The 11,718-nt window shown below is 43.8% G+C and overlaps 1 protein-coding gene across 5 annotated transcripts in view; it reads left to right on the top strand.

Annotated features, from left to right (window-relative positions):
* Positions 1 to 11,510, top strand: part of EIF4B (eukaryotic translation initiation factor 4B) — a 34,583-nt gene extending 23,073 nt beyond the window's left edge. For 2 of the 5 annotated variants that reach the window (XM_021717208.1, XM_008067293.2), the window contains 9 exons: positions 1,280 to 1,417; positions 1,520 to 1,693; positions 4,439 to 4,667; positions 5,192 to 5,289; positions 6,608 to 6,821; positions 7,404 to 7,459; positions 8,020 to 8,125; positions 8,427 to 8,499; positions 9,402 to 11,510. In XM_021717208.1, coding sequence (XP_021572883.1) covers positions 1,280 to 1,417; positions 1,520 to 1,693; positions 4,439 to 4,667; positions 5,192 to 5,289; positions 6,608 to 6,821; positions 7,404 to 7,459; positions 8,020 to 8,125; positions 8,427 to 8,499; positions 9,402 to 9,482 — 1,169 coding nt within the window. In that variant the 3' untranslated portion in view covers positions 9,483 to 11,510. Of the gene's footprint in view, positions 1 to 1,279; positions 1,418 to 1,519; positions 1,694 to 4,438; positions 4,668 to 5,191; positions 5,305 to 6,607; positions 6,822 to 7,403; positions 7,460 to 8,016; positions 8,126 to 8,426; positions 8,500 to 9,401 lie in introns of all 5 variants that reach the window. The other 3 variants (XM_021717207.1, XM_008067292.2, XM_021717206.1) reach the window with 3 other exon arrangements.
* The last annotated feature ends 208 nt before the right edge of the window (positions 11,511 to 11,718 follow it).

Below are 11,718 nucleotides of genomic sequence, written 5' to 3'. Positions count from 1 at the left end.
CCAGCGATCCTTCCGCTCAGCTTTCCGAGTAGCTGGAATTACAGGCATGTGCTACCACGCCCAGCTGATTTTTTGATTTATTGTAGAGATGAGGTCTTGCTGCCCAGGCAGGTCTTGAACCCGCGGGCTCAGGCAATCCACTCACCTCAGCCTCCCAAAGGCGCGGGATTACCGGCTGAGCCACCGAGCCCGGCCATCCCTTTTATAAATGACATGCTAGCCACAGTTTACCACTTGCACTACAACATTTCTGGTATTTTGGGGCCTCTGATACTGATGTGCACATGTTTAAAATAGTTTATGACATAAACAACATTACTGTGAATACTCGTGTCTGTCTTTATCATACATCCAGTTATTTCCTCAGGATAAATTCAACACTTGATCCTAAAGGACCAAGAAACACATGTCACTTAATTTAATCTCTACCACTTTGATGGTAGAAAATTATACTCTGTTTTAGTTTTTGTTATCTAATAGGCAGTAAATTAACCCTTAGTCATATGGCAAATATATTTTTCTCATTTTCTTTGCCTTTCAGATTTATGGTGTATATGTTTTCCCATGCTGAACTTTTAAAAGTGGTCTTTGGTATTAAGCTTTGAATATTCCAGCTATCTGCTTTTATTGTCTTGTGCTTTACATCTTTTTATATTTAAATCTTTTATCCTTCTAGAAATTCTTTATGGAATAGATTTTTTTCTTTCTATCCCAGCCCTTTTAAATTTGGTAGCTCAGCAATGTTTATTTCACCAGAGAATTTTAAAAAATAAGTTAGCTAAATAGAAAATTTAATTTATTTATTTATTTTTTGAGTTGGAGTCTCACTCTGTCGGCCAGCCTAGAGTGCAGTGGCTGCTCGTGGCCACTGTAGCCTTGACCTGCTGGGCTCCGGTAATCCTTCTACCTCAGCCTTCCAAGTAGCCGGAATTACAGGCATGTGATACCACGCCCAGCTGATTTTTTTTTTTTTTTTTTTTATTGTAGAGATGAGGTCTCACCAAGTTGCCCAGACGGGTCTCGAACCTGTGGGCTCAGGCAGTCCACTCATCTCAGCCTCCCAAAGGCGCAGGATTACAGGCTGAGCCACCGAGTCTGGCTAGAAAATTTAATTTAACACAAATTCTTCCATTTTGGAAATAATATGATTGATCTTACAAAAACAGACATAACTAAATAGGAACTCCTGAAACCAAATTTAATCTCATGAATTACCATGCGTCTTTCTATTAGTAGTGTCAATGAAATGGGGATAATGTTACCTGTCTCTCTTGTGTAGAATTTCGAGATCGTTATGATTCAGACCGGTATCGTGATGGGTTTCGGGACGGGTATCGTGACGGCCCACGGCGGGATATGGATCGGTACGGCGGCCGGGATCGTTATGATGACCGTGGCAGCAGGGACTATGATAGAGGTAATTACAGAGCAGTCTCAGTAAACTGCTTTCTTTCAAGAATTCCTATTTTGCCTTTTTTTTGGTCTAATGTAATGATCGCAATTTGGGATGTATTTACAGGCTATGATTCCAGGATCGGCAGTGGCAGAAGAGCATTTGGTAGCGGGTACCGAAGAGATGATGATTACAGAGGAGGCGGGGACCGCTATGAAGACCGATATGAAAGGCGGGACGATCGGTCATGGAGCTCCAGGGATGACTACTCTCGGGATGATTACAGGCGTGATGACAGAGGTAATCATTGTCTTTTGCTTCCTTCGTGGAGCAGACACTGGGAGAACTATGGGAAATGTGCAGCTGTGTTTCAAACTCCTGAAGTAGGCACAGATGTACTTTACACATTGTAAGGAACGCGGCAGAGCATAGAAAGAGCATTGGCTAGGGGTGATGATAAAGGAAGTAAAGCAGAGTCTATTCTTAAATGCCTTCGCATGTAGTTTTTTCAGTTGAAATTTGTTAAACAAACAGTAGAAATGGAAAGATATTTCCCAAACATCTCATTTAATAAATTACACTGGGTGCGGTGGCTGACACCTATAATTGCAGCACTGTGGGAGGCCAAGGTGAGAGGATTGCCTGAGCCCACGGGTTCAAGATCAGTCTGGGCAACTTGGCAGGACTTCATCTCTATAATCAAAAAATTAGCTGAGAACGGTGGCATGCACCTGTAGTTCCAATTACTCAGAAGGCTGAGGTGGAAAGATCGCCTGAGCCCAGCAGGTCAGAGCTGTACTAGCCGTGAGCCTGCCACTGTACTCCAACCTGGCCAACAGAGTGAGACTCCGACTCAAAAAAAAAAAAGTAAATAAATTGCACTTAAAGTTGGTTTAGGCCCAATTTCCTTTTTTTTTTTTTTTTTTAAGTCTCACTCTGTCGCCCAGACTGGAGTGCAGTGGCACGCTCCTGGCCATCGCAGCCTCGACCTGCTGGGGCTCCGGCGATCCTTCTACCTCAGCCTTCCAAGTAGCCGGAACTACAGTGTGCACGCTACTATGCCTGGCTAGTTTTTTGATTTATTGTAGAGATGAGGTCTCGCCAAGTTGCCCAGGCGGGTCTCGAACCCACGGACTCAGGCATTCCACTCACCTTGGCCTCCCAAAGCGCGGGATTACAGGCTGAGCCACCGAGCCCAACCTAGGCCCATTTTCTAATGCTGTAAAATGTGAACTGTGTTATAAATCTGACCTGTCAGAAATTACTAAAAAATGACCACCATTTGTCTTCTAATTTTAATGATATCATTTAAAAGGTTATGGTATCTGGTGTAGAATTTTTTTGGTTTTTTTCTTTTTTTTAATGAAGACAAGAGTCTTGCTGTGTCATCCAGGCTGGAGTGCAGTGGCACAATTACAGCTCAGTGTAATCTCCAACTCCTGGGCTCAAGCAGTCATCTGCCTTGGTCTCCCGAAGTATTGGAATTTCAAGTGTGTTCCACTGCACCCAGCTTGAGCCCAGCCCCAGTTTTATCTTACAAAAGCGAAGGGAATGAATCTCTCACAAAGTCACGCGGAAAATACAAAAATGTGAATCAGAACCTGTGTAAATTATCAGCTTAAAGACCTTATAGAAAATTTTAAGTCTTGCTAAACAATACCTTCTTTCTCTGTAGATGTGTATATGTAGTAAAAGTATAACATCATACGTGGCATTTCTTTCTCTTTTTTTTTTGAGTTGGAGTCTCACTCTGTCGCCCAGACTGGGGTGCAGTGGCATGCTCCCAGCCACTGCAGCCTCCACCTGCTGGGCTCCGGCGATCCTTCCACCTCAGCCTTCCAAGTAACTGGAACTACAGGCGCGCACTACCACGCCTGGCTAATTTTTTGAGTTGTTGTAGAGATGAGGTCTCGCCAAGTTTCCCAGGTGGGTCTCGAACCCGTGGGCTCAGGCAATCCACTCACCTTGGCCTCCCAAAGCACAGGATTACAGGTTGAGCCACCGAGCCCAGCTATACGTGGCATTTCAAAGTCACCATTTAATGTTTGTGAAAGGACAGAGTACAGCTTAAGTACACAGTACTTAAGGTTGGTGGTTGTATATAGACTTTCTTTATATTCTGTATGTCTTTCGTGTGTCTCAAGTGTTCAGGATAAACAATGATTTTCAGAGGTTTAATTTCCTTGAAACATTTAGGTTTATCTTGAAAATATTCTGACAACTTGGATTAAGGAAGAAATGAGGCTCCCTTAGCATTTATCTTTGTATGTTCACTGTTGCATGCTTTGCACTGTGAGTCACTCGTCAAATTTATGTTACACCAGAGACAAGAGTATAAGAACTAGAATCTTCCCTATCATATTGTTACAAGCTCCTCTTAGCCCTCTGAAGACACCCATCCAGAACAGATTTCTGAACGAGATACTTTTATGCCGTAGTTAAATCACAGTCAAAAATTTTGGCCGGACTCGGTGGCTCAGCCTGTAATCCCGCGCTTTGGGAGGCCGAGGTGAGTGGATTTCCTGAGCCCGCAGGTTCGAGACCCGCCTGGGCAACTTGGCGAGACCTCATCTCTACAATAAATCAAAAAATTAGCCAGGCGTGGTAGCGCGCGCCTGTAGTTCCAGCTACTTGGAAGGCTGAGATGAAAGGATCGCTGGAGCCCAGCAGGTCGAGGCTGCTGTGGCCGGGAGCGGCCACTGCACTCCAGTCTGGGCGACAGAGTGAGACTCCAACTCAAAAAAAAAAATTTCTTCCCAGGTAAAAGTAATCATGATAAGTGGCTAATTTACCACTTAAATGCTTACCGTTTTTAGTCTTTCCCATAGTCTGGCACTGCATCATGGATGTGGTAGAGGAAAAAGCAGTTGGAGCTGGTTATTTACCCATTTCTAACACTCTCCCATCTGCCTTCTTTGCTGATTGACTAGGCCACTAACTTGACTCCCGTGTAGCATTCAGAAGAGCTATATCCGGGAATCTGGCTTTCAGCCATCAGCTTTTGATGATGTGGAAAACTATTACTTAGAGTTTCATTTAACTTAGGTCCCCCCCAAAGACCCAAACTGAATCTAAAGCCTCGGAGTACTCCTAAGGAAGATGATTCCTCTGCTAGCACCTCCCAGTCCAGCCGAGCAGCTTCTATCTTCGGAGGGGCAAAACCTGTTGACACAGCTGCGAGAGAAAGAGAAGTGGAGGAGCGGCTACAGAAAGAGCAGGAGAAACTGCAGCGCCAGCTGGACGAGCCAAAGCTTGAACGGCGGCCTCGGGAGAGGTGAGGTTGTCTTCGGGGTGGACTTCCCATGGCGCGTCAGTGGCTCACCAGGCATTTGGGAAATGAGTGTGCCTGGTATTGGTTGCCCCTGATGGGTGTTTAGTGGGCGGGGTGTTAGGCAGTCTGCAGTGGATGAGACAGTTCCACGCAATGAAAAGTGTTTACTACTAAAGGGTGGTATCATGTCTGCTAGGGTAGGAGCTCCTAGAATAATAAACTGTTCTGGAAAACTAGGTCTAGGTATGATGGCTCATAAGGATTGTGTTAATAGTAAGAAGGGGGAGTGTTGTAGATAACATAGGAGCATGTTCTTAACCTTATTAGCTGATTCTTGCGCCAATGTGTGTTTTAATGTCTGCAGTTTCCATATAGTTAGAGGAAAAGATAAACTTACATACATATTCACCCGAAGATAAAGCAAGTATGGCCAAATATTCAGTATGGTTCTTAGGAGTCACCGTGGGTCCAGGCTGGTCTTCACTGAGCCTGACAGTAATGCATTTTGTTGAATCACTTTTGTACAGACACCCAAGCTGGCGAAGTGAAGAAACTCAGGAACGGGAACGGTCGAGGACAGGAAGTGAGTCGTCACAGACTGGGGCCTCAGCCACATCTGGCAGAAGTAAGTCAGACCAGGGTGGGTATCATGATATTGCTGTTTTCCATAACTGTCCATAACCAAATTATACAGAGTCTTTACCAAATCCAGTCAAGAACTCTTTCTTTGCATTCATATGGGAATAGAGTTTCAAATCTTTTCCAGAAAGTCTGAAGAATGGGCACCAGAGTAGACTTAGATGATATGTTTAATAATCTTCTAGAGCGTATACTTGAGTGTGTTAGATTTATCCTTTGACATCCTAACATCTGAGAGTTTTGTTTATTCACAACAGTCATAGGTCAGCCTGTTTGAAATTTCTTGTGGAGATAGTGACATCTAGCTGTGTTGCCTATGCTGGAACTCCTGGGCACAGGGGATCCTCCCATCTCTCTACCCCCAAAGTGCCATCTCTTTTTTTGATGTTGATATCACTAGAGCAGTGTTGTCAAGTGATGTTATTCTGGTCTTCATTCTTCCTCACTAATCACTGGTTGTTCACAAGCGCTTCCAGTGTTTTGGAAACCTAAACAGTTCAATCAAAATACCTCTTCTCTACCTAGATGTTTTTTAAAGTCTTTCCTTCCACCTCTAAATTGATTTATACTTGAGCATTTCAAAACACAGCTCAAGGCTGAAGTGATTTGGAAATTCATCCAAGTGTTGTAGGCTTTTTCTGGAAATTATTCCTACTGTAGTAGTCGCAGTATAATACTGTAGAATCGATTGTGTACCCATTTCTGTAGAGCCTGCATTTAAGATGCAGAAGTCTCACAAAATAGACTCCTAGTTTTAAGAAGACACTTAGTGCCTTTTTAAAAACACACATACATGTGTATGTTGTTCTTCATAAATGTGATTGTGCCCCAGTCCGTGTGTGTGTTGAGCAGTAGTGACTGGAGTTCCACATTTTTTCATATGTCCTCTCTGGCACATGCAGACCATTTTTGAGTTCAGGGCATCCGAATGTTGGCATGTAGAGAGGCTGCAGTCTTCAGGGACACGTACTTGTTCTTAAGAAGGTCAGGTGGCTGGCTGTCCTTTCAGGTATAAGTGTAGGGGTGTGTGTGTGTACACACATATATATACATATGTATAGCCATTGTTTTTTCTATCTCTGCATCAGTGAAACATTGTTCTCAGAATGACATTTGGAAACCAGTGGTTTAGGGATAATTCCATCTTGGGGAGTCATACTTGGATCTTCATTTAAGAATAGTAATAGAATGCAGTAAACTTGAATGTAGACCATTTTCCACTCTATTGTGATCCTGGTAGATACACGTACAACAAGCTGTTTTGTCCTCCTGAGTAATTTGATCTTTCTACCTTGACTTCCCAGATGCACGAAGGAGAGAGAGTGAGAAGTCTCTAGAAAATGAAACATTCAATAAGGAGGAAGACTGTCACTCTCCAACTTCTAAACCTCCCAAACCTGATCAGCCCCTAAAGGTAATGCCAGCCCCTCCACCAAAGGAGAATGCTTGGGTGAAGCGAAGTTCTAACCCTTCCACTCGATCTCAGAGCTCAGACACAGAGCAGCAGTCCCCTACAAGGTGAGTCAACTTGGAGACAGTCGGTTAGCCGTACAGAGCCTTAATGTTGTGATATAGTGATGGCAGATACAGCCCTATAGGTTGTTGGCCTTACACAGTGCCTAAAGTTAAGCTGTTTTTGTTCTCTTAGTGTGCCGGAGCTGGCTCATGAGAGCCAGTTACTCAGTTTTCTGGAGTTTTAATAGCCAGATGATATCAGTCTGGTGGCTTGAAATCAGCTGTGATGAGAGGGCTAATACCACAGAAATCTGCAGTGCTACAAATCAGAGGCTTTTGCCACATATTGGCTGTATAGATTTGGGGGTCACTTTCCTTCATTTCTCCAAGTCTTCATTTAGTCTTCTCACATTTGTAAAGAAAATAGTAATACTAACCTTGCCTGATTGTGATGCTTCTAAGCATGTGGCACTTCATGAACGTCCAGATGCTTGCTTCTGTTGTTGTCTTTCATGTGTGTGGTGTTCTGTAGTGTTATTTATGGGGTTTTTGTTTCTGTAAAGCTTACTGCATTTGGAGGCTGAGTTTCTTACCTGTTTTGTCCCTGAAACAACTGATGAACATGGTTACATGTCTTTCTTCCAGTGCTGGGGGGAAAGTAGCTCCAGCTCAGCCATCTGAGGAAGGACCAACCAGGAAAGGTAAGACCATGCTACGGGAACTAGGCTTTTTTTTTTTTTTTTTTACCTGGAAACCTAAATAAAAAGTCCTCCAGAATCAAATGTTGAACCGCAGGGCATCTTGCTCCTAAAGGTTCTGGGACTATCTACCTTTTCATACCAGTAGAGGGCAGAGTAGTCCTTTTGGAGAAAGCCAGAAGCCCCGCCCTTTCCTGGTAGAACATTTCTTTGAAAGGGGGAGGAAAAAAAATCGGAAGGAAATTAACATGTTTAGTCCAGATTAGAAATGTCACAGTCAGCAGGGCCAAGGTCACTTACAGAGCGTCATAGTCCTTATTTCCAGTTGCTTTCATGTTGTGGCCCTACAGTGGAACTTTTTAAGTGGGTCTTGTTTGGTCTTTTGTTTATATGTGATATAGAGGACATGGGAAGAAGGACTTTGGGAAGGAAGTCTGGGTTGGTGTGAGATTTAATTTCCCTCAGTACACACGGGCACAGTTTTCAGCTTAAGGGAAATTTAGGAGAGGGCTAGTGATTCTTTTACTTGTCTTTGATTTGATTCTGTGTTACTGCTCAAGCAGATGAAAATAAAGTAGATGGGATAAGTGTCCCAAAAGGCCAAACTGGGAACTCCAGCCGTGGTCCAGGAGATGGAGGGAACAAAGACCACTGGAAGGATTCAGATAGGTATGTGTATTCTCTTTCTGTTCATTTATAAATCTTTTATCTGACACATGTGTCTTTGTAATTAAGTTATTGGTTCTCAGAGCACTGCCAGATCTCTCATTGTGAACAAGCTAAAGGCAACTGATAGGGACTGTTGTGATTTGGAGCATCTAGAAATATAAGAAATCTAGTCCTGATAGCAAGGATGGTCAGCTGGAGGTGCCTGTTCTGTCCCCCTTAGCTGCGTGCATGCATGCATGCATGCATGTGTGTTGGGAGAGTCCTCTCCTGAAGATGTGGTTTTATGCTTGCGTTTCTGTAGGAAAGATGGCAAAAAGGATCAAGACTCCAGATCTGCACCTGAGCCAAAGAAACCCGAGGAAATTCCAGCCTCTGTAAGTACTAAAAGCTTGTTCTCAGCTTTTCCCAGCTTACTTTTGCCATTGAACTTCTTTATATTTGGGACTAGAGAGTGGTTGGAAATAAGGCAGTAGTGTTTGTTTAAAATAGTGAATTGCCCGAGCCCGCGGGTTTGAGACCCACCTGGGCGACTTGGCGAAACCTCATCTCTACAATAAATCAAAAAAATTAGCTGGGCGTGGTAGGGTACGCCTTTAGTTCCAGCTACTTGGAAGGCTAAGGCGGAAGGATTGCCAGAGCCCAGCAGGTCGAGGCTGCGGTGGCTGGGAGTGGCCACTGCACTCCAGTCTGGGCGACTGAGTGAGACTCCAACTCAAAAAAAAAAAAAAAAATAGAGAAGCCGGGCACGGTGGCTCACGCCTGTAATCCCAGCACTTTGGGAGGCGGAGGCGAGAGGATTGCCTGAGACCAGGGATTCGAGACCAGCCTGGGCAACATGGTGAGACCTCATCTCTATGATAAATCAAAAAATTAGCTGGGTGTGGTGATGCATGCCTGTGGTTCCAGCTACTTGGAAAGCTGAGGCAGAAGGATTGCTTGAGCCCAGTGGGTTGAGGCCGCAGTGGTGGTTAGCATGCCACTGCACTTAAGAGTAAGAATCCGACTCAAAAAAAAAATAGTGAAAGAAGTTTAGATTACTTTTTTTCCCATTTCCACCTTCCTCTGCTGTCACAGAACAATGGTGTATGACTGCATACAATAATGTCTCCTTTGCCTCTGCCCTCCTTTAGCTTCTTTCCATTGGTAAGTGCTAGTGATCTAGTGGGTGTAGTCTGGACTGTCGTTCCCCCATCTGCCAAGTAGCCATATCCCTGTTTCTTGGGTTTTGCTGTGATCCGCATTGCCTTCGTTGTCTTGTCACTTTCATCCATTCCAGAAGTTCAGTTCTGCAAGCAAGTATGCTGCCCTCTCCGTTGATGGGGAAGATGAAAATGAGGGAGAGGACTACACCGAATAGACCTCGACATCCTGTGCTTTCTCCTGGTCTCTCTCCACCCTGGAACATTCAAGAGCAAATCAAACCTCTATCCAGACAAGGCAAAATAAAACTCACCATCTCCTGGAGACCTTTCTGAACTTTTTTTTTTTAATTGAAAAATACTTTTGCATGCTGCTGCAGCCTTTAAAGTATTGAAGTAACTGGAGAATCATCAATGTAGCCAGAGAGAAAGAGACTACAGCTTTTTGATGGAAAAGTTGTGGTGTGTTTTTATGACACCATGCAGTTGCCTGTGTGATTAGTGCCTAGGGGAGTCCATTCAGCAGAAGTGGTCATGACAGTAATGCAATGTCTGGAATCTGGTTGGGCAATAGGGGAGAGGTACATGGAAGTGTGAGATTCCTACCTTTTAATTTTTATCCTATTGTGACATATATGAATTCTCAAACATGATCTGAATAAATTTTCCATCCATGGAAAGGTAGGTTTAGCCTCTCAAGTTGTTTCAGTCTCCAGGAGGCTGCCAGCCCCTTCTCTTATTTAATTCTGAGTTAGTGGGGCCAGCCTAGGGGGAATTTCTTCATTTTTTACCCCCCAGGGGGGTAGTTGGGAGTGAGTCTATAAGCCGCTGAAGATTAGGACAGCTTAGGACCAAAATAAATGGGAAAATCGTGATTTGAAAAGAAGTTTCTGGGAGATGATGAATCATTTTGCACCAGGTAATAGGGAAAAATTGTGTGACCTCCAATAAACACATGAATGGTTATTTCCTGGGGCAGGAAGCACTTAGGGGTCGTGGGAATTCCCAATTTTTCATGTGTTCTGGTTTTGCCCTTTTTAAACACTGTCCTTTTTGAGAGTTCAAATATAGCCACATTCTCTTGAAATCTTGACGTTTTAAAAATTTAGACTTGCCATCGTCTCAAGTTCTTCGTGCTACTCTTAACCTCCTAACAAGCAGTCTCTATTTAAGCCACATACCTGATCTGGGCATTTTATGCCTCGGTCTCTGGGAGCTGCGAAAGGAAGAATCACTGCTTTTCTCAAGTAGATGGGTTCCTTGATGTCTTCTGACTCCCTCTTTCCCTCCATCCATGCCTGCTCCTGCTGCTTTGACCCTTTCAGAATACTCCAGAATTGATGGTCTTGGGTGGTGAATAAGTAAGGACAGTTAAATTGGGGGCCCTTTCTTACAACACTGGTTGGGGTTTGGCTTTTTTTTTTTTTTCTCAGGTTTCCTTCTCTCCACTGAAATCCCACACCAATGCTTGGATTTATAATGTGGCCTAGACCAAAGTGTGGTTGGGTTTTTTTTTTGTTTTGTTTTAAGCTTCCCTTGAGAGAATAAATGGAAACGGAGAGAGCTGTTAAACAAGGTCCTGGTTTCTCTTGCAACGCAATAGCTGAACTTGTCTGCTTTTCTGTGCATTTTTGTAGGGGTCAGCTCGGTAGATGGTACCTATCCTTCCCTGTCATGGGCCACGTTAGTACCTGCAGAGAAATGACACCTCTGTCTCTTGTTTGCCAGCCCTTCTCCTGTCAGTTCTAAGTTAGACCCCATCCAGCTGTGCCAGGGGTGTTGGTTTGTGCATGCTGCAGCAGTGAGCATAATGCGTCATTTATCCAGTGGACAAAAGGTACACCACGTGAATTAACTCTAAATAATTGGCATGGATTGGCTAGTAGCTAGGAAGTGGGCTTTTTAAGAGAGCATTCCGAAGGTTGAGAGAGTTTAAAAAAAAAACAAACCATTGATCGTAGATAATGAAAAGTTGAGGTTTGCCCTCTTCAGTCTACTCTTCCAAATAGTTGTCTGAAAAAAAAGTTGTTTATCCCACACTCCTACCTTGCCCCCTGCTGAGATAGAAACGGATTGATTTATGTCCCACTCCTGAATACATGTAAAATTTGTACAAAAATATCTTCTATGAAAATGATTTGTAATCTGTAGACTTAATACCTGGGAGATGTCTTGAGATGTAAAATCCCATCCTTTGGGTTATGGGTTTTTTGTTTTCTCCAAATAAATCAGATCTTTAAAGTTCATTTAAATGCTGAAATTCTTTGATACTCTTCCCAGTGCTGTTGGCCTCCTGTGGACAGCTTGCTCCTCCTTCCCGCATCGGCCCTGAAGGTCTTGTCTAGCATTGGGCACCATGTTGTGTAAGATCAGAGCATGAGTTATACTGGTGCATACTGAGGCCCAAGAGCTGAGGGTTTGCATCCCAGCTCCCCCGGGGCAGGTTTTGCCTGG

The sequence above is a fragment of the Carlito syrichta genome, unplaced genomic scaffold (genome assembly GCF_000164805.1).
Source record: "Carlito syrichta isolate Samal-C Ts95f unplaced genomic scaffold, Tarsius_syrichta-2.0.1 Scaffold309471, whole genome shotgun sequence".
Taxonomy (NCBI): Eukaryota; Metazoa; Chordata; class Mammalia; order Primates; family Tarsiidae; genus Carlito; species Carlito syrichta.
This window is presented reverse-complemented; position numbering and strand designations above follow the sequence as displayed.